This window comes from Stomoxys calcitrans, chromosome 3 (genome assembly GCF_963082655.1).
Source record: "Stomoxys calcitrans chromosome 3, idStoCalc2.1, whole genome shotgun sequence".
Taxonomy (NCBI): Eukaryota; Metazoa; Arthropoda; class Insecta; order Diptera; family Muscidae; genus Stomoxys; species Stomoxys calcitrans.
Genome location: NC_081554.1, coordinates 160,354,381 through 160,380,292, shown reverse-complemented (window position 1 = coordinate 160,380,292; position 25,912 = coordinate 160,354,381). Strand labels below are relative to the sequence as shown.

Below are 25,912 nucleotides of genomic sequence, written 5' to 3'. Positions count from 1 at the left end.
TGCAACATCTAAGGGGGAGATACATATAAAGAGAACAAATGAAAACAAATAGTGTGGTTTAGACAGTGGGGCAAGGGCAAGAAGCAAGCAAGTTAAATATGGTTTGAATTTGAGGGGGTTCTAACATTTATTAGCCCTGGGAAAATCAAATTATTGGTGGACATAGATTTTTTATTGAAGACATTTCTTGTAACAGCATGGCTCGGCTTAAATGTTCACAGTTTAAAAAAAAAGTTGTTGTGTTTTTAATGACAAGTGACAAATAAATTACGCGTAATTATATGAAACAAATAAGAGCGTGCTATGTTCGGCCGGGCCGAATCTTATATACCCTCCACCATGGATCGCATTTGTCGAGTTCTATGCGCGGTATTTCTTTTCAGGCAAACGAAGAATATTGAATAAGAACTGTAATGCTATTGGAGCTATATCAAGTTATAGTCCGATTCGGACCATAAATGAATGCAGAACATTGTAGAAGACATTGTGTAATATTTCAGTTCATTCGGAAAAGAATTGCGCCTTGTAGTGGCTCAAGGAGCAAAATCGGCAGATAGGTTTATATAGGAGCTGTATCAATCTATTTATCTATTCAGACCATATTGAACACGTATGTTGAAGGTCATGAGAGAAGCCGTTGTACAAAATTTCTGCCAAATCGGATGATAAATGCGCCCTCTCGAGGCTCAAGAAGTCACAATTCCAGATCGGTTTATATGGCAGTTATATCAGGTTATGTACCGACTTGCGCCATACTTAGCACAGTTATTGGAAGTTGTAACAAAACACCCCATGCAAAATTTCAGTCAAATCGGATAGGAATTGCGCCCTCTAGAGGCTCAAAAATCAAGACCCAAAATCGGTTTATACGGAAGCTATATTAAAACATGGGCCGATTTGAACCATACTTAGCGCAGTTGTTGGAAGTGATACCGAAACACCACGTGCAAAATTTCAGTCAAATCGGATTAGAATTGCGCCCTCTAGAGACTCCAGAATGCAAGACCCAAGATCGGTTTATATGGCAGCTATATCAAAAGATGGACTGATATGAACCATACTCAGCACATTTGTTGAATGTCATAACAGAACACGTCGTGCAAAATTTCATTCCAATCGGATAAGAATTGCGCCCTCTAGAGGCTCACGAAGTCAAGACCCAAGATCGGTTTATATGGCAGCTATATCAGGTTAGGAACCGATTTGAACCATACTTCGCACAGTTGTTGGATATCATATTAAAATACTTCGTACAAAAATTCATTCAAATCGGATACGAATTGCGCCCTCTAGAGGCTCAAGAAGTCAAGACCCAAGATCGGTTTATATGGCAGCTGTATCAGGTTATGGACCGATTTGTGCCATGCTTAGCACAGTTATTGGAAATGATCACAAAACACCTCATGCAAAATTTCATTCATATCGGATAAGAATTGCGTCCTCTAGAGGCTCAAGAAGTCAAGACCCAAGATCGGTTTATATGGCAGCTATATCAAAACATGGACCGATTTAAACCATTCTTGGTGCAGTTTTTGTAAGTGATACCAAAACACCACGTACAAAATTTCAGTCAAATCGGATAAATATTGCGCCCTCTACTGGCTCAAGAAGTCAAGACCTAAAATCGGTTTATATGGCAGCTATTTGAAAACATGGACCGATTTGAACCATACTTAGCGCAATTGTTGGAAGTGATACCATAACACGACGTGCAAAATTTCAGTCAAATGGAATTACAATTGCGCCCTCTAGAGGCTCTAGAAGTCAAGACCCTAGATCGGTTTATATGGCAGCTATATCAAAACTTGGACCGATTAGAACCATACTTAGCGCAGTTATTGGAAGTGATAACCAAAAGACCACGTACAAACTTTCAGTCAAATCGGATAAGAATTGCGCCCTCTAGAGGCTCAAGAAGTCAAGATCCAAGATCGGTTTATATGACAGCTATACCAGATTATGAACCGATTTGAATCATACTTAGCAGATTTGTTGGAAGTGACACCAAAATACTAAGCGCAGAATTTCAATCAAATCGGATGAGAATTGCGCCCTCTAGAGGTTCAAGAAGTCAAGACCCAAGATCGGTTTATATGGCAGCTATATCAGGTTATGGACCGATTTAACCCATACTTGGCACAGTTGTTGGATATCATAACAAAACACGTCGTGCGAAATTCCATTTCAATCGGATAAGATTTGCGCCCTCTAGAGGCTCAAGAAGTCAAGACCCAAGATCTGTTTATATGGCAGCTATATCAGGTTATGAACCGATTTGAACCATACTTGGCACAGTTGTTGGATATAATAACAAAACACGTCGTACAAAATTTCAGTCAAATTGGATAAAAATTGCGCACTCTAGAGGCTCAAGAAGTCAAGATCCAAGATCGGTTTATATGGCAGCTATATCAAAACATGAACCGATTTGAATCATACTGAACACAGTTTTTGGAAGTGATACCAAAACACCACTTACAAACTTTCAGTCAAATCGGATAAGAATTGCGCCCTCTAGAGGCTCAAGAACTCAAGATCAAAGATCGGTTTATATGGCAGCTATATCAAAACATGAACCGAATTGATCCATTCTAAGCGCAGTTGTTGGTAGTGATACCATAATACTACGTACAAAATTTCAGTCAAATCGGATGACAATTGCACCCTCTAGCGGCTCAAGAAGTCAAGATTCAAGATGGGTTTATATGACAGCTATACCAGATTACGAACCGATTTGAATCATACTTAGCAGACTTGTTGGAAGTGATACCAAAACACCACGTGCAAAATTTCAGTCAAATCGGATGACAATTGCGCCCTCTAGAAGCTCAAGAAGTCAAGACCCAAGATCGGTTTACATGTCAGCTATATCCAAACATGGACCGATTTGAATCATACTTAGCGCAGTTATTGGAAGTGATACCAAAACACCACGTACAAAATTTCAGTCAAATTGGATAAAAATTGCGCACTCTAGAGGCTCAAGAAGTCAAGATCCAAGATCGGTTTATATGGCAATTCCAGATCGGTTTATATGGCAGTTATATCCGGTTATGCTCCGATTTGCGCCATATTTAGCACGGTTATTGGAAGACATAACAAAACACCTCATGCAAAATTTTAGCCAAATCGAATGAGAATTGCGCCCTCTACAGGCTCAAGAAGTCAAGACCCAAGATCGGTTTATATGGCAGCTATATCAGGTTATGTACCGATTTGTGCCATGCTTAGCACAGTTATTGGAAGTGATACCAAAACACGACGTGCAAAATTTTAGTCAAATCGGATGACAATTGCGCCCTCTAGAGGCTCAAGAAGTCAAGACCTAAAATCGGTTAATATGGCAGCTATTTCAAAACATGGACCGATTTGAACCATTCTAAGCGCAGTTATTGGAAGTGATACCAAAACACCACGTACAAAATTTCAGTCAAATCGGACGAGAATTGCGCCCTCTAGAGGCTCAAGAAGTCAAGACCCAAAATCGGTTTATATGGCAGCTACATCAAAACATGGACCGATTTGAACCATACTTCGCACAGTTGTTGGAAGTGATACCAAAACACCACGTACAAAATTTCAGTCAAATCGGATCAGAATTGCACCCTCTAGAAGCTCAAGAAATCAAGACCAAAGATCGGTTTATCAAAACAAAGATCGGTCAAAACATGGACCGATTTGGTCCATTTACAAACCCAACCGACCTACACTAATAAATATAGTATTCGTGCAAAATTTCAAGCGGCTAGCTTTACTCCTTCGAAACTTAGCGTGCATTCAGACAGATGGACAGACGGACGGACGGGCGGACGGACGAACGAACGGACGGACATGGCTAGATCGACTTAAAATGACATGACGATCAAGAATATACATACTTTATGGGGTCGTCTCAGACGCATATTACGAGGTGTTACAAACAGAATGACGAAATTAGTATACCCCCATCCTATGGTGGAGGGTATAATAATCAATAAATAATATCACTTATACGCCATGAGGTACCAACGATTCAATTTGGCATTCTTAAGAGAGAAATGCAAATTGCAAATTTTGCCCATGAACATTCCACTAAGGAACAGGGCAAACTTCCCACATATCGATGAGTGCAGTCCAATTCAAGTTTAAGCTCAATAATAATGGGTCCCCTTTTTACAGTTGAGTCCGCAATCGATTCATAACTTGGTAGAGCTTAAGTAGCTTAGCAATTCTTATCCATTATCCTTTGTTTGCCTATAAACAGATGACGGCCAAAGATTTTGTCAAATACGATTCATGGTGTAGGGTATATAAGATTCGACTCGGTCGAACTTAGCACGCTTTTTCTTGTTTTCTTTCAAATGTCCCACTGTAATTTTCCCTATGCTTTTGTTTTTTTTTTGCTTTTTTTCGTTAAGCGGCATCTTTTTGTAAAACATTGTGGCGCTATGTTTGTTAAATTAGTACGAAAAACCAGCACATTAATTTTTTTTTTTTTTACTATCTCTATAAAAAATTGTGGAGAGATAGGCGACAACAAAAGAACAGCAGTAAAAGATCATTTAAAGTTAAAACGTAACAAAGAAAAACAAAAACAACAAAAGACACACCCGTTGCAAATTGTTTATGGGCTAAATAGAGTCTCTGCCTGTGGAAAGGTAATTCACCGAGGCGAAACAAACGCCTAATGCAAATAAAGACTTAGAGGGCAACGGTACTGATAACACTCATGGAGTGATATTAAAAAACTGTTGCGAAACAATAGCTTAATTGTTGCCATTAAGCTTAAAGTATTACTTCAGTTATGCCAAAAGTAATAATGCTGGACTAGAAAGTTGGGGCAAGCTTTGAGGTTTAAGTTTCTGTAGAGTTAGGAAGGTGTCAAATGACAATGATGTGAAGGAACCTTAGAAAAGTATTTTGTAAAAACTTTCTTAATTTGTGCGTTGTGAAATTTTGAAGACAATAGTGTTTGGAGATCAACTGACTGACTGACTGACGGTTTCTTTAACTGCAAATTTGCCCATGAACATTCCTTTAGGGAGCAGTGGAAACCTTTTCACATAGTACTGAGAGGTACTAGGAGGGTCGAAATTAAATTTTAGGTCAAAAACTTTAATTGTTATGACCGATTTTAGGAAATTGATCGAAATTAATACTACTTATACGCTCTGATGGCAAACATTTTAAAATGCTTATCTCTTCAATTTGTGTTTATTTGTTTGTTCCGTATAGACTCAAATTTTTTGATATCGGGAGGGGGGACGGACCCTCCCCCTTACCCCAAAAGTACTACCCAAAAATAAAAGTGGACCGATCGGGACAATATGGGATTCAAATGAAAGGTATTCAAGAGTAGAGTACGAATTTCATAATAAAAGTTGGGTCCAAGTACCTGGAGGGCCGCCCCAGCCCCAAAACCCCTTAATTTAGGTTTATTTGACGATAATGACAATATGGGACTCAAATGAAAGGTATTTTGGAATAGATTACGAATTTGGTCAGAAAGTAGTAATAGGCTTTATAATTTATTAATAACGGAAGAGGGCGGACCCTCCCCCTAACCCCAAAAGTTCTACCCAAAAATAAAAGTGGACCGATCGGGACAATATGGGATTCAAATGAAAGGTATTCAAGAGTAGAGTACGAATTTCATAATAAAAGTTGGGTCCAAGTACCTGGAGGGCCGCCCCCGACCCAAAATCCCTTAAAATAGGTTTATTTGACGATCATGACAATATGGGACTCAAATGAAAGGTATTCCGGAGTAGATTACGAATTTGGTCAGGAAGTAGGAATAGGCTTTATAATTTATTAATAATGGAAGGGGGCGGACCCTCTCCCTTGCCCCAAAAGTACTACCCAAAAATAAAAGTGGACCAATCGGGACAATATGGGATTCAAATGATAGGTATTCAAGAGTAGAGTACGAATTTCATAATAAAAGTTGGGTCCAAGTACCTGGAGGGCCGCCCCAGCCCCAAAATCCCTTAATATAGGTTTATTTGACGATCACGACAATATGGGACTCAAATGAAAGGTATTCCGGAGTAGATTACGAATTTTGTCAGGAAGTAGTAATAGGCTTAATAATTTATTAATAATGGAAGGGGGTGGAACCTCTCCCTTACCCTAAAACAACTACCCAAAAATAAAAGTGGACCGATCGAGGCAATATGGGATTCAAATGAAAGGTATTCAAGAGTAGAGTATGAATTTCATAATAAAAGTTGGGACCAAGTACCTGGAGGGCCGCCCCAGACCCAAAATCCCTTAAAATAGCTTTATTTGACGATCATGACAATATGGGACTCAAATGAAAGGTATTCGGGAGTAGATTGCGAATATGGTCAGGAAGTAGGAATAGGCTTTATAATTTGTTGATAACGGAAGGGGGCGGACCCTCTCCCTTACCCCAAAAGAACTACCCAAAAATAAAAGTGGACCGATCGGGACAATATGGGATTCAAATCAAAGGTATTCAAGAGTAGAGTATGAATTTTATAATAAAATTTGGGTCCAAGTACCTGGAGGGCCGCCCCAGACCAAAACCCCTAAATATAGGTTTATTTGACGATCATGAGAATATGGGACTCAAATGAAAGGTATTCCGGAGTAGATTACGAATTTGGTTAGGAAGTAGGAATAGGCTTTATAATTTATTGATATCGAAAGGGGGCGGACCCTCTCCCTTACCCCAAAAGAACTACCCAAAAATAATAGAGGATCGATCGGGGCAATATGGGATTCAAATGAAAGGTAGGAAGTTGGTCAGGAAGTAGGAATAGGCATTATAATTTATTAATAACGGAAGGGGGGCGGACCCTCCCCCTTACCCCAAAAGTACTACCCAAAAATAAAAGTGGACCGATCGGGACAATATGGGATTCAAATGAAAGGTATTCAAGAGTAGAGTACGAATTTTATAATAAAAGTTGGGTCCAAGTACCTAGAGGGCTGCCCCAGCCCCAAAATCCCTTAAAATAGGTTTATTTGACGATTATGACGATATGGGACTCAAATGAAAGGTATTCGCGAGTAGATTGGGAATATGGTCAGAAAGTAGGAATAGGCTTTATAATTTTTTGATAACGGAAGGAGGCGGACCCTCCATCGTTACCCCAAAAACTCCACCCAAAATCAAAAGTGGATCGATCGGGACAATATGGGATTCAAATGATAGGTATTCAAGAGTAGAGTATGAATTTCATAATAAAAGTTGGGTCCAAGTACCTGGAGGGCCGCCCCAGCCCCAAAACCCCTAATATAGGTTTATTTGACGATCACGACAAAATGGGACTCAAATGAAAGGTATTCCGGAGTAGATTACGAATTTGGTTAGGAAGTAGGAATAGGCTTTATAATTTATTAATAACGGAAGGGGGCGGACCCTCTCCCAATCAATCGGGGCAATATGGGATTCAAATGAAAGGTATTCAAGAGTAGAGTACGAATTTCATAATAAAAGTTGGGACCAAGTACCTGCCTCCTGCCCTAAAATCCCTTAAAATAGGTTTATTTGACGATTATGACGATATGGGACTCAAATGAAAGGTATGATATGGTCAGGGAGTAGGAATAGGCTTTATAATTTATTGATATCGAAAGGGGGCGGACGCTCCACCGTTACCCTAAAAACTTCACCCAAAATCAAAAGTGGGCCGATAAGGACTATAAGGGTATCAAATGAAAAGTATGCGGGAATAGATAACGAATCTGGCATACAAATTCATGTCGAAGTATTGGGGGTCACCCCACGCCCACAAAAACGCACAAAATGGACGCAATAGCCAATCACGGGTATATGAGACTCGGTTTGTTTGCTTCGTATAGACTGAAAAACGGCAGAACCGATTTTCTCGAAACGTTCGCATATTGTATAGGTCAATCTGGAAGGAAACATAGGCTATAGAATTTGTCGGTATCGGAAAGGGGACGGACCCTCCCCCTTATGCAAAAAACACCACACAAAATCAAAAGTTGACCGATCGGAACAATATAGGTATCAAATAAAAGGTATTGGAGAGTAAAATACGAATAGGGTATTAAAATATCAGTCTAAGTACCCATCGGGCCGCCCCAAGCCAAAAACTCCCCCAAACAGACATATTGGAAGTTCGTTTCAATGTGGTGCTCATATGAAAGGTATTCGGGAGTAGATTTCGAAGCTGGCATAGAAAATCAGATCGAAGAGTGTTTCCTATGTTTGAAAGGAAACATAGGCTATATAAATTTTATGTATCGGGCGTTTTGGGGTACGCCTAAAGCACCCCCTAAGATGAACTTGATTCCCGTTGGGAATAAAGAACGAATTTGGTATCTATTTTCAGTGCAAAGTGCCGGTGGCCGCCCCAGCCCCAAAACACCATCCAAACTGTTCATATTTACCGGTCATGGTAATATGGGGCTTACATTAAAGGGATTTGGAAATGCAGCACGAATTTGATATCCATAATTGAGTCGAAATGTATGAGGTGCCATTCCTCCCCCAATGAGAACACTACCCTTAGGAAGAACATTACCACCAGGAGTCGCGAAGGGGCAAAATTTCACACATCAATGAGTGCTTTCCGATTCAAGTTTAAACTCAGTGATAAGGAAACTTTTTTTTATAGCCGAGTCCGAACGGCGTACCGCAATGCGACACCTCTTTGGGGAAAATTTTTTAAATGACAATGCATGGCATTGTTGGCAAACACGGTGGTACACGCAATTCGGGAAGACCAAAAGCCCAAAGGAAAGATCAAGTGGTGGGAGACATCTCGAAACTTGTTGTCAGAGGTTTTAGAATGAGCGCAGAAGATCGAGGCGCTTGGAACGCTATACTATTGGGTTGCCCCAAAAGTAATTGCGGATTTTTTAAAAGAAAGTAAATGCATTTTTAATGAAACTTAGAAAGAACTTTAATCAAATATACTTTTTTCTAAAGCAAGCTAAAAGTAACAGCTGATAACTGACAGAAGAAAGAATGCAATTACAGAGTCACAAGCTGTGAAAAAAATTTGTCAACGCCGACTACATGAAAAATCAGCAATTACTTTTTGGGCAACCCAATACGTTCGGCTAGTGGAACAAATATTCTCTCATAGCCAATTATAGTAAAAGTAAAGCACGGCATTGTACCTCGTAAATGTCGCCAACATTAAGTGGACATAAACACTGCTTTGTCCCATGTTCTCGCTAGGATTCGAACGCGTTCAGCGTCATAGGCTACAAAGGCACGAATTCGATATCCTCATTCAGAGTCAAATGTCCCCACCCAAAAAAGATATTAGAGAGTTAAAGAAGGAGCAGCGGATCGGGCCCGGTTCGGCTAGTATTTCACAAATTTGAGGAAAATATCTTAAAGTTTCCAAAGCAAGTTGCAACAACTGACTCAAAACTATATATTTTAACAATTCTTATTTCAACATGTCAAGTGTATGGTATTTTTCATAAATTTAATATTAGAACACATTTCACATTTATTAATTTTTTTTAAAGTGATTTCTATAAATTTCTTGTCCCCTTTTTGCATCTTATCTTATATTGGGTGTTTACAACATTGCGTTTTTTTAACATTTCAAAATTTTAATCTTTTCATAAATTAATGGTCCAAATATATGAAAGAAATCGCTACCAAAGTTTATAAAAAATAATGAAATTCCAGAAACATTGATGCCTTCACCCACGCATTGACAGGTATACAGGTAAATGGGAATTAGCATGTTGAGAAAAACGCCCACATTTGAATAGGACGGCAGTGTGCCAGTTGGAAGGGCTCAAATGCGTGGGAATTCCGTAATAGAATACGCATTAACTTCTACAAGACTTTGGGTGAGAAAAAAATAATTTGAAAACATCATAAAAAATATGGTGATAAAAAAAAACTAAATTAGCACAACAAAATTTAAAAAAGTATCATTTTACCATAGAAATAGAAACAAGTAAAAGCGTGCTAAGTTCGGCCGGGCCGAATCTTATATACCCTCCACCATGGATCGCATTTGTCGAGTCCTTTTTCCGGCATCTCTTCTTAGGCAAAAAAGGATATAAAAAAAGAGTTGCTCTGCTATTAAAACGATATCAAGATATGGTCCGGTTCCACAATTAAATTATATGTTGGAGACCTGTGTAAAATTTCAGCCAATTCGTATAAGAATTGCGCCCATTGGGGCTCACGAAGTAAAATAGAGAGAACGATTTATATGGGATCTGTATCGGGCTATAGACCGATTCAGAACATAATAAACACGTTTGTTGATGGCCATGAGAGGATCCGTCGTACAAAATTTCAGGCATATCGGATAATAATTGCGACCTCTAGGGGTCAAGAAGTCAAGTTCCCAGATCGGTTTATATGGCAGCTATATCAGGTTATGAACCGATTTTAACCTTATTTGTTGAAAGTAAAAATAAAATACGTCATGCAAAATTTTAGCCAAATCGGGTAGAAATTGCGGCCTCTAGAAGCTCAAGAAGTCAAATCCCCAGATCTGTTTATATGACAGCTATATCAGGTTATGAACCGATTTCAACCATACTTGGCACAGTTGTTGGATATCACGACGAAATACTTTGTGCAAAAACTCATTCAAATCGGATAAGGATTGTGCCTTCTAGAGTCTCAAGAAGTCAAGACCCAAGATCGGTTTATATGGCAGCTATATCAGGTTATGGACCGATTTCAACCATACTTGGCACAGTTGTTGGGTATCATAACAAAACACGTCGTGCGAAATTCCATTCCAATCGGATAAGAATTGCGCCCTCTAGAGGCTCAAGAAGCCAAGACCCAAGATCGGTTTATATGGCAGCTATATCAGGTTATGGACCGATTTGAACCATACTTGGCACAGTTATTGGATATAATAACAAAACACGTCGTGCAAAATTTCATTTCAATCGGATAAGAATTGCGCACTCTAGAGGCTCAAGAAGTCAAGACCCATGATCGGTTTATATGGCAGCTATATCAGGTTATGGACAGATTTGAACCATACTAAGCACAGTTGTTGGATATCATAACAAAACACGTCGTGCAAAATTTCATTCTGATCGGATAAGAATTTCGCACGCTAGAGGCTCAAGAAGTCAAGACCAAAGATCGTTTTATATGGCAGCTATATCAGGTTATGGACCGATTTGAACCATACTAAGCACAGTTGTTGGATATCATAACAAAACACGTCGTGCAAAATTTCATTCCAATCGGATAAGAATTGCGCACTCTAGAGGCTCAAGAAGTCAAGACTCTAGATCGGTTTATATGGCAGCTATATCAAAACATGGACCGATATGGCCCATTTACAATACCAACCGACCTACACTAATAAGAGGTATTTGTGCAAAATTTCAAGCGGCTAGCTTTGCTCCTTCGGAAGTTAGCGTGCTTTCGACAGACAGACGGACGGACGGACGGACGGACAGACGGACGGACATGGCTAGATCGACATAAAATTTCGCGACGATCAAGAATATATATACTTTATGGGGTCTCAGACGAATATTTCGAGTAGTTACAAACAGAATGACGAAATTAGTATACCCCCCATCTTATGGTGGAGGGTATAAAAAAATTAAGTGAAATATCTTAACAAAATCCTTAGAAAATTATGGCAAATTCTTTTGAAGAAAAGAAAGTTTTGGAAAAAATTCATAACAAAAAACAAATTTTGAAGAAAATGGAGACACTCGATATCAATGTGTCACTGAGATTGTCTTACTAATGTAAAGTCTCTTAGGCAGAGCTTCGTGGCCTTGTGGCAGCCGCAAATGAAATCCTTCGAATTTGGCAGAGCCCGGCCAGGATTCGAACCTGGCCACACGGAACAACAACGAGAGCCATTGCCGTTGTCTTAGCGTTCGAAGCCATCAATACAACTTCCAACAGATGCACAAAATCCTGTGTAGTACGGAAGAAGTGTAATTTGCCACAGACAAAATGTCTGTCATTACACAAAAATACATGCATTGGGAAAAGTACAGCTAATAAGCAGGGTTGTCGAGCGTGGTTAATGTGTTATGCGATTCATAGAGGCGTTTTCGCTATTAATACGATTCAAACACAACACACCAAAGCACAGCCCTTGAAGCCATCACACTTAATATGGTTGAAAAGTCTTCTAACCAAAGACGAATCGCGTCCCATAGTGATTGGTGTGTGTTGCTATCTTTGGCTTTCATTTTCCATTTGCATCTGCGATCATTGAGCTCGTCTCGAAAGAGAAACAAACAAAGATCCTTCGAAATTCTAAATTTATGTGGACACTATGGCGGCGTTCAAGGTTTTGGGTTAGAGGACAGTAAGGTCTAATTTAGGGACGGCATGTTTTGAATTCCTCAATTAATCTCGGGTGCATAACCTTGCGCTGAAGGACTCATCAACAGTGTTCGAATAAGACTTCTGTTCTGGTATCATTTCTCGAACTTCGAAACATAGCAGAGGATATGATCAGTTTGTAGTTGGTGGCAAGTTGGGATTCTGTAGTTTAGGTTAGGTTTAAGTGACAATCTGCTATCAGACTCACTTTGACCTTTTCGTCCATTGTGATATCACAGGAACAGAAGAAAGAAGACTCCTTCTAGTTCTTACCGTTGAACCATCCAGATCGCGTTAAAAAGCCCAATAACTTGCGAATGTGCACATCCGCTAAATCACACAGGTTCTCAAAGAAATGAGAACCTTAAGTGGAACTCCTTTTGACTGCCAGTGCGGGACACACACACAGAAGGTGTTCTATAGTCCCTTCTTCTTCTTCGATGTCCTCACAGCTTCTGCAAAATTCGTTGCTGGCAACCTTCAGTCTGTCAGCATATTTTCCGATTAGACAGTGACTTGTCATGAAGGACACTATGACTGAGATGTCTGTTCTAGCCAATGAGAGCAAAGCAGTAAACCTCTTCAAGTCTAGATTAGGCCACATAGTTTTGGAATGCTCACAGCCCCCCTCTTTTTGACCATCTATCATTCGTTGTCCTTCGGGCCTGGTCCTGAAAACTTAGCTAAACAAAAAACCATAGAAATTTATCGCAAAATCTTTTGAAGAAAGGAAAGTTTTGGAAAAAAAAAAAACATAAAAAAACCTATGTCGTCAGAGGATTGCAGTATGCCTGGAATGTGTGGGGTAGTTCCTAGGCTCGCAAACTCCTCCGCTTTATAACTCCCAGGGATATCTATGTGGCCCGGCACACAGAACAGGTGAATTTTGAACAGTTCAGTCATCTCGTTGAGAGATCTGCGAAAATCGAGGGCGGTTTTTGTGTTTAGAAATACGTTCTCCAGAGATTTAATGGCAGCCTGGCTGTCTGAGAAGATATTAATGCCAATCGTCGTTATGAAATTATATCTTAGCCATTCATTCAATCACTTCCTTAATTGCAAGAATCTCCGCTTGATACTCACTGCAGTGGTCGGCTAACCTTTTCGATATGACCAGTTCTAGAACTTTAGAGTACACCCCAAAGCCCACCTGGTCGTTTAGTTTGGAACCATCCGTACAGAAGTCTATGTAACTTCTGCTACCAGGGATATCGTAGTTCCAATCGGTTCTATGAGGAATAGTGGTACAGTACTTTTTATCAAAAAGAGGCTCAGGTAGGAGGTAATCGTCACTGCCTGAAACGTCGGATATTGTATTAAGGATAACACAGTATCCGTAGCCGCCAAATGACCAATGGGGAAGCTCCCTTAACCTTATGGCAGCGGTCGCTTCAATTTGGGTAGCAACAATGTCCAGAGGCATAAGATGCAGCATTAAATTCACTGCAACAGATGGTATCGTCCTCAGTGCGGCTGTGATGCACAAACAACCCATTCTTTGGATCCGGTTAAGTATTGAGCAGTAGGTGGACTTTTAAAGCGCCGTCCACCAGACTACAACATCATATGTCATTATAGGTCTGACAATTGCTGTATATACCCAATGCATGACACGCGGTCTTAACCCCAACTTTTGCCAGTGGCTCTCTAGCAGGTGTATAGGGCAAGTGTTGACTTTCTTGTCCAGCAAAACACCCAGGTATTTTGTGCTTTCTGTAATTGGAACATTCTATCCACCCAAGGAGAAAGGTTCCACTGTAGGCAACTTGTATCTTCTGCTGAAAAGAACTACTTCTGTCTTGTACGGATTTATTCTAAGACCACTTTGCTGTTGCACTTAGAACTTCTCTCTTGGAGTGCTGGGAAACTTTCCTGTCCAGCAAAACACCCAGGTATTTTGTGCTTTCTGTAAATAGGACATTCTATCCACCCAAGGAGACAGGTTCCACTGTAGGCAACTAGCATCTTTTGCTGAAAATAACTTGTACGGATTTATTCTTAGACCATTTTCGGTAGTCCACTTTGCTGTTGCACGTAGAACTTCCTGAAGTATATCTCTTAGAGTGCTGGTAAACTTTGCAATTGCCACTTCATCAGCATACGCCACTACTTTCACATGGGAATCTGTATATGGACGGCAAACTGTCATAACACTCTGACCTATCGTCGACCGAAGAAGCATTAAAAATTTTTTAGATTTTGATAAGAGTTCACTGAGTATTACTGCAGAAGTTGTAACCGGGAACTCTGCGATAGATCATATATCGGTGGATATGGAAATGCCGCATAATGATTACTGCAGAAGCTGCCTTGATTAGGTTGAGAGAGTGTCGATCATGCAGACTCACTGGTTGGCTCACACGTAAAAGACATTTAGGCAGGCAGGGACAGTTGATGCTTTGGTGATACCCATATACACTCTACTCTCTTCTTATATGACAAGATTTCTTGTAAAAATTAAAATTTGAAAAAATTTTCTAAAATTTTGTCGAAACATTGCATAGAAATTTTTATTTTCTATAAAACTTAATTAATGACGAAATTTCGTACAATAGAAACAAAATTTTGAAAAGAAAAAATCCTAAAAAAATTATTTCTTAAAAAATTTCCCATAAAATGGAATTTTGACGAAATTTCCTATAGGGATGAAATTTTGATAACATTTCTATCGGACCCTCGCCCTTACCTTAATTCACAAAACACGACAGATCTCGGAGATGGGTGAGGCGATTCAAAAGTAAGAACACAAATTTTGTATACAAATTAGGGGTGAGGTGCCTCGAGGGTCCTCTATACCCTGGAAACCCAACATATTGAAAAAAATTCCTAATAAATCAAATCAAAATTTTCTATAGAGAAGAAATTTTGATTCGCAAAAAACGACAGGTCTCGGAGATGAGTGAGGCGATTCAAACCTAAGAACACAAATTTGGTATACTAATTAGGGGTGAGGTGCCTTGAGGGTCTTCTCTACCCTGGGGAACCCTCCATATAGTCTTAATTTTACTTTAATTGACAATTAAAGAAAATTTATTCGCCTATCAGAACGGCGCCTGATCTTCTGCGCTTCTTCTCCAATCTCTGACACCCAGTTTAGAGATCTCGATCATTGACTACAATATGGGACTCAAATTAAAGCGATTTGATAGAAGTAAACAAATCGAATATCTCATTGTGAGATTAAGAGTTTTTGGATGCTTCTCTATCCCCTTTTGGGGGCAAAGACTTAAAATCGAGAGATCGGTCTATACGGTAGCTATATCCAAATCTGGACCGATCTGAGATAAATTGAAGAGGGATGTCGAAGAGATTAATTCAACTCACTGTCTCAATTTTCGGCCACATCGGACAATAAATGTGCCTTTTATGGGACCAAGACCTTAAATCGAGTGATCGGTCTATATGGCAGCTATATTCAAATCTCGACTGATCTGGGTGAAACTGAAGAAGGATGTCGATGGCCCTAACACAACTCACTGTCTCAAATTTCGGCCACATCGGACAATAAATGCGCCTTTTATCGGTCCAAAACCATAAATGGAGAGATCGGTCTGTATGGCAGCTATATAAAATCCGGACCGATCAGCACCAAATTGAAGAAGGACGTCGAAGGGCCTAACACAACTCACTGTCCCAAATTTCAGCGACATCAGTCAATAAATGCGCCTTTTTAAGAGCCCAAACCTTAAATTGAGAGATCAGTCTATATGGCAGCTATATACAAATATGGACCAAATTGAAGAAGGACGTCGAAAGGCCTTACACAACTCACTGTTCCAGATTGCTTCGAATCGGACAATAAATGTGCCTTTTATGGGACCAAGACCTTAAATTGAGTGATCGGTCTATATGGCAGCTATATCCAAATCTGAACCGATCTTGGCCAAACTGAAGAGGGATGTTGACTGGCCTAACATAACTCACTGTCGCAAATTTCAGCAAAGTCTAACAATAAATGTTGCTCTTATGGGCCTATATGGGGGCTATATCAAGATAAAGTCCGATATAGCCCATCTTCGAACTTAACCTGCTTATGGACAAAAACAACAATCTGTGCAAAGTTTTCGGAAATGGATGGTTTTATGTGTTGCATGCGGAATGACAAAATGAATATAACCCCATCCTTCGGTGGTGGGTATAAATAGAAATTGTGACAAAATGTCTTACAGAAATTTAATTTTGACAAAATTTCCTATAGAAATGAAATCTCTCAAACATTTCCTATAAAATTTCCTTTTCCATTAAAATTGAAATGTTGATGAAATTTTTTACAAAATTTTCCTATAAAAATAAAATTTTGAAAAATATACTTCTAAAAGAGGAGAGTATTTTGACAAAATTTTCTTTAAAAATTAAACTTTACAAAAATTTCCGATAAAAGTTAAATTTTTCAAAAATTTCATATAAATATGAATTTTTTGACAATTTTCCTATAAAAAAAGGAAATTTTGCAAAAATTTTCCTATAAAAATGAAATTTTGCAAAAATTTGTTTTGCAAAATTTTTCTATAAAAATGAAATTTTGCAAAAATTTCCTATAAAAATTAAATTTTGCAAAAATTTCCTATAAAAATTTAATTTGTCAAAAATTTCCAATAAAAATTAAATTTTGCAAAAATTTCCTATAAAAATTTAATTTTCCCAAAGCTTCCTATAAAAATTAAATTTTGCACAAACTTCCTATAATAATTTTTTTTACAAAAATTTCCCATAAAAATTTAATTTTGCAAAAATTTCCCATATATAACACAAATTTTTGATAAAATTTCCCAAAAAATTTAATTTTTACAAAATTTTCTACTGAAATTGGATTTTCCCACAAGAATGCCGCATTTATTCTATGCCCAAGAAATAAAGAGGTGTTTGCCCCCCTTAAATGTGGTCTTCGGAATCATCATTCACATTTTATCTAAATCGAAAAAGCCTCCTCATAAAAATATGTTTTGCCATTTTTTCTCTAAAAACTTGCTGTGAAAACTTTTTCTTAATCTTAGTCCTAATTGTCTTTAGTGTAAGTCTGAAGGGTATTTCTTATATATGTAGAAAAATATCTACAAAGAATTTTAGTTATTTACCTTGGGATCCAATATGGAACGCTCCAGGCTGTCATCACGATTCAATGTGTTAATGTTGCTGCCACAACTGCCATTCATTGAGCCAGGCTGTTGCTGAGCTTCCAAACGAAGACGAGCACGTTCCACACGTGCCAATGTTGGACTATCCAAAATTGAAGGAGCCCGTGAGGGTGGACGAGAATTCAAATTGCCAGGCATCATCAGTTGTTGTTGTTGCTGGTGGTGTTGGTGCAACTGCTGCTGCAGTAGATGCTGCTGTTGCGAATATGATTGTGTTGAGGATGAGCCTGAAGCGGACGATGAGGAGTTGGGTAGATTCTGGCCATTTTGTTGTGATGACTGATTATTATGCTGCAAATGTTGATGCAATTGTGATGATGAAGAATTAGTGGATATGGTATTGGGTGGCTCCAGAGTATTGCTGGTTGAAGAGCTCGAACCCGGGGTGGGGGTTGAAGAGGTGGTGGTGGAGTGAACCAACATTTTTATTTTGAAAATTTCAAATTTTTTCACTAAGGATAGATTTTTTTATTGTATTTGTTCTTCGTTTGTTTTTTTTTTATTTTTCCTCCTTTTTTGCTCCACTTGTTTTTTCATAAATCATCCACTTTGCCTCGGTTAAGCTTTGTTTCGTTCATCAAGCCTTTTTCTGGGTTTAGCATTTAAGACTCTCCTCTCTTCTCTCAGTTTTCTTAATTGAAGCATAAAATCGTTAATGTATTGATTTTCGCTCTTTTTTCCTCTACTCTCTCTCTCACACACACACACTCTCACACTTTTGAACAATTCATATAATATCGACTGCGATCGATTACTGGGCTTTGCTCTCAGCCAACCGGTTTAGTTTTTTTTTTTTTTGGTTTGTTTGTAGGCTCGCGTGGTTTTAGATGTTTTGGACTCTCTCTTAGAGATTTGTTGTTGTTTACTTTTGAGAATTTTGCAGGGCGTGTTTTTTTTTGTTGTGTTAAAGAATTTTTTCTTGACAATCCATGTGCAATTTTGAAATACTGATTACTGGCTTCAATAACCGAAGAAGCCACTATAAACCAACTGTGCGGTATGTAAGGAGGACTTATAGATATGAAAAAACTTGGCAAAATGTTAGCTTTTTTTGTTGTCTTTTCTCCTTGTTGTTGTTATTTTTCTAGTTAAAAAAAATGGCCATTCACTGGTTTTCCTATGGTAGCAAACAAAAACTACAAATGTGACCACAAAATCTTGCTGATGACGATGACAGACTGCTCGCTCGCCAAGAAGGTGGTAATGGTGATGGGAGGTGTTCGTTAAGAATGCCAATATTTTGTTTTTGTATGCTCAGTTAACTGCAGTACAAAAGGAAATTAAAAATTCCAAACGTGTTCTTTGGGGTTTTTTCTAAGATATTGGGGAAAGGATTAACCACGAGTTTGGGGACATGTAAGTCAGCAATTTTTTTAATGTTAAGGGTTTAAAAGAACTTTAAATTGTTGATAGTTTAGAATTCTTTAGATTTTCTTTATTAAATTACTTAATTGCTTTTTTTTTTTTTGTTAAATTGATTTATTTTAGATTATTAATTTTTTTAATGCAGAATTGCTATGTTTGGAGACATTTAAGATTTTTTGAAATTATTTTGTGTAAATTTAATTTTTTAATAATTTTTAGAATTTTCTATTTTCTTAACTTTTGTTCTTGGCCTTTTATTTATTCAAATTTTTAAAAAATCCTTATTTTAATTTTTAAGTTGAAAAGTTATTTAAAGTTTGGGGTTTGTTTGGTATTTTGTTAAACTTTTAAATTTTAATTTTTTTAATTTTTATTTAAATATAATTTTTTCGGTTTTTTGCATGCAGTTATATTTATAAATCTTTCCTTATTTCCAACATTTTATTTTTTTAAATTTTTTTCTAATTTTTTTAAATATTTCCCTATATATTATGAGTATATTTTCTTTGTTTTTTTCGCTTATTTTTCATGCATAAATTGTAGCAACGATATTATCAAATGTTTCTCAATAAACTCATTTTTAATTTTATTTTTAAGCATTTTTGGGAAAAAGTTTAGAAGGACTTGACATATCTTTTATTTATTTCTTTTTCTTAATATTTTCGTAATTTTTACAAGCGTAAAATATTTTTTTTTTTTTCATTAATTTTCACAATTTTAATTTTTTTTTAAATTTCTTTTTACACAAATTTTAGATTTTTTTGTTTCGGTTAATTCTCTTGAAAAGAAATACTGACCAATTATTTACAACATAGTTTTGATTTATTTATAATATTTTTAATTATTTCTATAACACCAAATTCACCGTTTTCCGCCCGCCTTCATAATTTTTCTATACTGTTTTCTTTTTTCTATAAAACCACCAAAATCTTCAACGATTTTTTGTTTTGTTTTATCAAAATTGAAATTTTTTGTAGCCACATTAAGCACACAACAACCAACTCGTTTCGTTTGTTTTTATTATTTTTTTTATGGTATTGTTTTTCTTTCGATTTTACACATTTACGCGGTTAACGTGCACTCGCGTCAAATTTTAGTTTTGGATTGAATATACAACGAGCGAGTACAGCTAGTGCGGCTCTCCTAAATTCAACTTCAACATGTTTTTGGGGAGAGTGAGCAAGGGAGAGAGAAATTTGAAGAGAACAATATAATCCAGTTGGATTTGTTTTTCAATGCAAGCAAACAGCATGAATATTGCGAAAACAGGTTTCTGGCCATAGTCAAGCAGCAGTAGCTGCTGCTGCAGCTCACACAAACATAAAGAAAAACACATACAAAAAGAGCGAGAGAGAGAGTGAGGGAGAGCTGAAATAGTCTATCGGAATTTTAGTAAGTAAACTTTAAAACAATCTCTCAGATACTTTTTGCGAGTATGCATAGCGTTATTTGTTTGCTTTTGAGTTACTTTCTCTCTCAAACTCATGTGTCATACAGGTTTGCTTCGAACTTTCATGTCGTGTTGTATGGCGGCTTGTGGTTTGCCATAAATTCCCCTTATTTGCTTTGTTATGGGAAATTTTTGGTGTTTTTTGTGTTTGCATTGGTATTTGTTTGAGAGTGAGCGAAAAGTATTTTTGAGATTTAAGTGTATATGTGTGCAGGTATGTTGGAGGGGCATTGAATATTTTAAGCATACAGCACGTGGTCAACGAAGTGGGAAAGATTTTTTTTATTTAATAGAGGTGGAAAAGGGATAACAATTTAAGTTAAAGGAAATTCTTAAGGAGAAACAGGCCTATGAGACTTTAATAAATAAGTGTGTACTACAAGCTAAACACGAATTGTTACCAAATTTACACTGGCATATCAGTCCTATCATTGAGCTTAAAACTTGTATCGGACATCACTCATTGATATGTGAGAAGTTTGCCTATGATCCTTAATGGAATGTTCATGGGGAAATTTGTTGTTGTATATGTGTCAAACTCGGAATGACAGTTACATGATATTTGTTTTATATAAGTAGTTAATATTGCTACTATTCTGGCAGTAGTTCTGCTATAACAGCAACACTTCTGCAATTTCATGGCAGCAGGTTGATTGCTGAAAAGACTGTTGTTTGAAATGACTGCTGCTTAGCGGGGAAACCGAGTCACTTCCTGCCCTTCATCTTGAAGACACTGTTGATCTAGTCGATCTAGCCATGTCCGTCCGTCTCTCTGTCGAAAGCACCCTTACTTTGGAACGAGTAAAGTTAGGTACTTGAAATTTTGCCCAAATACTTGTTATTAGTGTAGGTCGGTTGGGATTGTAAATGGGCCAAATCGGCCCATGTCTTGATGTAGCTGCCATCTAAACCGATCTTGGGTCTTGACTTCTTGGGCGCAATTCTCGTCCAATTTGGCTGAAAATTTGCATGACGTGTATATAAATCGGTATATAGCCTGGTTTAACTTTCAATATAAACCGACTTCCCAGTTTGACTTTTCGAACCTCTGGAGGGGGCAGTATTACCCGATTTGCCTGTGGGCGAACTTGAGGATAGGGGACTTTATTTTAGCGGCCTTCTTGATATAGAAACGCCTTTTAATAACCTAAAGTTGGGGTCCATACAAGACTCTCTGAAATGGATTGATTGATGATGAAAGGCATTATTATCAATGCCTTATTAGCTGAGTGCCCGATTAGGAATATTCTGACCAGAAGGACACCGCACGTGTTTTATACCCACTCTTGTGGCTCTCGATTATCAATGACAGTATTAGGTCCTTTGAAGAGGAGAAAGTGAAGATGGTTGGCTATGCCGCTGACATTGTAATTAAAGTTGGCAGTCGCTTTCTCACTACCATCATGGATCTCCTTCAGGGTGCGCAAGTGCGGTTCACTGGAGGTAACCAGCTGTAGTTGGACCAATCCTAACCCATGAGTGCCTTGGGTGGATCGGGCCCTACAGTGGGTGAGTCTTCGCGATTTTCTGGAGAAGGCTCACGGTATCGCAGCGGTTTTGGATATAAGGGGCTAGGTCTCAGCTTAGTCAGAAATCTCTCAACTTTTACTGGAAATACGGGGAAATGAGGACTGCCCTTAGTCTAAGGGAGTCAGGAACATGGGGCTTATCGGATTACAGGCATCCGTCTGTTCTGCTGCGTGCACCGACGTCGTGGCATAGGAAATACTACGGACTATGTGCCGGGCTGATCTTTTAGCGATGGCGACCTAGAGGTCCTACCGGAGAGGGGGCTTTGAGCTAAAGGAGTCCCGCCCTTCTCCGGTACCTCTGTTTACACAGCTTACCCCTAAGCTGGATGGGAAAACCGAGAGAGGGTTGTTTGTCAAGTTACAAGAAGTTAGGGAGTCATAAAGACTTTTTGATGGGTACATATCTTTCGGGCTGAGTTTTTGGAATCCTCAATTTCTTGGATGTGATGGTGGGCCCGAGATGAGGATGATATCTATAGGATCTGTGAAGAAAAAGAGGAATTGGAGACGATCGAGCTTATGCTGTGCCAATGCCCCGCGTTGGTAGAAAGAGGGAGTAGGATTTTTTTCTTCTTAATGTCTTTGACAGACATTCGTCCCTCTTATCATTCTGTAAAGGTTTGTGGTGGCTGGCGAGGCGGATGTGGTTTTTACACCTTTCACCATAGGATGGAGGCTTACTAACTTTCTGTTTGTTACACATCGTAATGTTGATCAGAGACCCAACAAGTAAAAGCGTGCTAAGTTCGGCCGGGCCGAATCGTATATACCCTCCACCATGGATCGCATTTGTCGAGATCTTTTCCCGGCATCTCTTCTTAGACAAAAAAGGATATAAGAAAAGAGTTGCTCTGCTATTAAAACGATATCAAGATATGGTCCGGTTCGGACCACAATTAAATTATATGTTGGAGACCTGTGTAAAATTTCAGCCAATTAGTATAAGAATTGCGCCCATTGGGGCTCACGAAGTAAAATAGAGAGAACGATTAATATGGGATCTGTATCGGGCTATAGACCGATTCAGACCATAATAAACACGTTTGTTGATGGTCATGAGAGGATCCGTCGTACAAAATTTCAGGCATATCGGATAATAATTGCGACCTCTAGGGGTCAAGAAGTCAAGATCCCAGATCGGTAGGCAGCTATATCAGGTTATGAACCGATTTGAACCTTATTTGACACAGTTGTTGAAAGTAAAAATAAAATACGTCATGCAAAATTTCAGCCAAATCGGATAGGAATTGCCCCCTCTAGAAGCTCAAGAAGTCAAACCCCCAGATCTGTTTATATGACAGCTATATCAGGTTATGAACCGATTTCAACCATACTTGGCACAGTTTTTGGATATCATAACGAAATACTTCGTGCAAAAATTCATTCAAATCGGATAAGAATTGTGCCCTCTAGAGGCTCAAGAAATCAAGACCCAAGATCGGTTTATATGGGAGCTATATAAGGTTATAGACCGATTTAAACCATAATTGGCACAGTTATATCATAACGAAATACTTCGTGCAAAAATTCATTCAAATCGGATAAGAATTGTGCCCTCTAGAGGCTCAAGAAGTCAAGACCCAAGATCGGTTTATATGGGAGCTATATAAGGTTATAGACCGATTTAAACCATAATTGGCACAGTTATTGGATATTATAACAAAACAAGTCGTGCAAAATTTCATTCTGATCGGATAAGAATTGCGCACGCTAGACGAATATTTCGAGTAGTTACAAACAGAATGACGAAATTAGTATACCCCCCATCTTATGGTGGAGGGTATAACAAAGTATATCGTCTTGACATAGTTAGCCGACTTAGCTTTGTCCGCTCGTCTATCCGTCCGTCTGTCTAAAGCACGCTAAATTTCGAAGAATTTAAGCTGGGTGCTTAAAATTTTGCATAAATGCTTCAGGTTCAGGTGCAGGTCTGTTGTGGCCGTAAATGAGCCAAATTAGTCCATATTTTGCTATAGTTGCCATATAAACCGATATCGGATCATGATTTCTTGAGGCTCTCGAGAGGGCAATTATTATCCGATTTGGCTGAAATTTTGCACCAAGTGTTTTATTTTGACATCCAACAACCCTGCCAAGTATGGTCCGAATTGGTGCATAACGTGATACAGCTCCTATATAGACCGAGTACGGATTTAGACTTCTTAAGCCGCTAGAGGGCGCAATTATAATTCGATTTGGCTGAAATTTTGAATGAAGTGTTTTGGTTTGATCATCAATAACTTTGACGAGAACGGCTCAAATCGGTTTAAAGCCTGATATAGCTCCCATATAAACCCAGTTCGGATTTCGACTTTTTGAGCCGCTAGAGGGAGCAATTTCTATCCGATTAGGTTGAAATTTTTATCCGGTTTGATTAAAAATTTTCATAAAGTGTTTTGTTTTAACTTCTTACGATTTCGCCAAAATTGATTTGTAGATCCCATACAATCCGATCTCGGATCTTGACTTCGTGAGCCTCTAGAGGGTGCAATTATTAACCGACTTGGCTGAGTTTTTTCGTGAGGTGTTTTGGTTTATCCATCAATATCTGCGACAAATATGGCTCATATCGGTTCTCAACAAGATACAGCTCCAAACAAGTAAAAGCGTGCTAAGTTCGTGCCATGTCCGTCCGTCCGTTTTTTCGAAATCACGATAGCGGTCGAACGCGTATAGCTAGCCTCATATAATTTTGCAAATATACTAAATATTGATGTACGTCATTAGGCATTGCGAATGGGCTATATCGGTTCAGATGTAGATATAGCTCCCATATTTGATTTCTTGAGCCCTTGGAAGTTTCAGTTTTCATTCGATTTTTCTGAAATTTTGCACATGGTGTTCTGTTATGACTTTTAATATCTGTGATAAGTACCGTCCAAATCGGTCAAGAATCTGATATAGCTCCCATGAAAACCGATCTCCCGATTTGACCCTGTAAGCAACAATTCTCATCCGATTTGGCTGAAATTTTGCACATAGTGTTCCGTTATAATTTCCAATAACTGTGCCAAATACGGATCAAAGCAGTTTATCACTTGATATAGCTCCGATATAAACCGATCTCCCGATTTGTCTTCTTAAGCTTCAGTTTTCATTCGATTTGGCTAAAATTTTACATGGGTTATTCTGTTATGACTTCCAACAACTGTGCCAAGTACTACCCGAATCGGTCTATAACCTGACATAGCTCCCATATGAACCGATCTCCCGATTTGACTTCTTAAGCCCCTTTAAGCCTCAATTTTCATTCGATCTGGCTGAAATTTTGCACATAATATTCTGTACCGAGTACGATCCAAATCGGTATCTAACCAGATATAGCACCCATATTTAAGCAGAATCCATAGTGGTGGGTTCCCAAGATTCGGCCCCGCCGAACTTAGCACGCTTTTACTTGTTTAATCAAATCTTTGTTAAAATATATATTCCATAGAATTTTCTTGTTCACCCAATCACTGCCACCTCGCGTGCCTCATGTGTCAGATATGACTAATTTAGTATTCTTTCAAATGCACCATTAGTCTCCAGGCATTCAATTGTTGTGTTGTTAACTTATCTCGGTTGGTCAACTACTTCCCTGTTTCAGCTGCTCTCGTCCATGTCATTGTTTTATTGTTTCCCAAGTAGCCGCCACTTAGTCTGCCTCTACAACCAGAGGCAAAGTGCTATAATGGCTTTGCTGCGATCACTTGTGGCTATTCGTCATGGAGGTTAAAATGAGCTCTTTAGACGCTGATATTATGAAAAGCAAAATTAAACAACAACACAAGGAATAAAACAAAAGCAAATAAAATGTTGTTGCCATATTATCAATCAAGAGCGCATTGGATATGTTGTTTTCCAGCTCAAACGACAGCTGAATGGGAGCGGAAGTTAGTCGGCTGATAGATAAGCATTGAATTCGATAGACTTCAAGTTGTATGGTCTTGGAAAATGTTTCTGTAGACAGATGCAAATCAAATTTCGATGTTTTTGTAATGAAAATTAAAATATCAAATATAAATGGTTACTCGGAGGCCACCGTAGCGCAGAGGTTAGCATGTCCGCCCATGACGCTGAACCCCTTGGTTTGAATCCTGGCGAGACCATCAGAAAAAATTTTCAACGGCGGTTTTTCCCTCCTAATGCTGGGAACATTTGTGAGGTG

The 25,912-nt window shown here is 38.5% G+C and overlaps 1 protein-coding gene across 5 annotated transcripts in view; it reads right to left on the bottom strand.

The window, feature by feature from the left end:
• The window catches only part of LOC106095360 (uncharacterized), a 304,255-nt gene extending 285,384 nt beyond the window's left edge, over positions 1-18,871 (bottom strand). For 4 of the 5 annotated variants that reach the window (XM_059364218.1, XM_059364219.1, XM_059364220.1 and 1 more), the window contains exon 1: positions 17,356-18,871. In XM_059364218.1, the coding sequence (XP_059220201.1) occupies positions 17,356-17,838 (483 nt within the window). In that variant the 5' untranslated portion in view covers positions 17,839-18,871. The remainder of the gene's footprint in view (positions 1-17,355) is intronic. The other variant, XM_059364222.1, reaches the window with a different exon arrangement.
• Between the last annotated feature and the right edge of the window lie 7,041 nt (positions 18,872-25,912).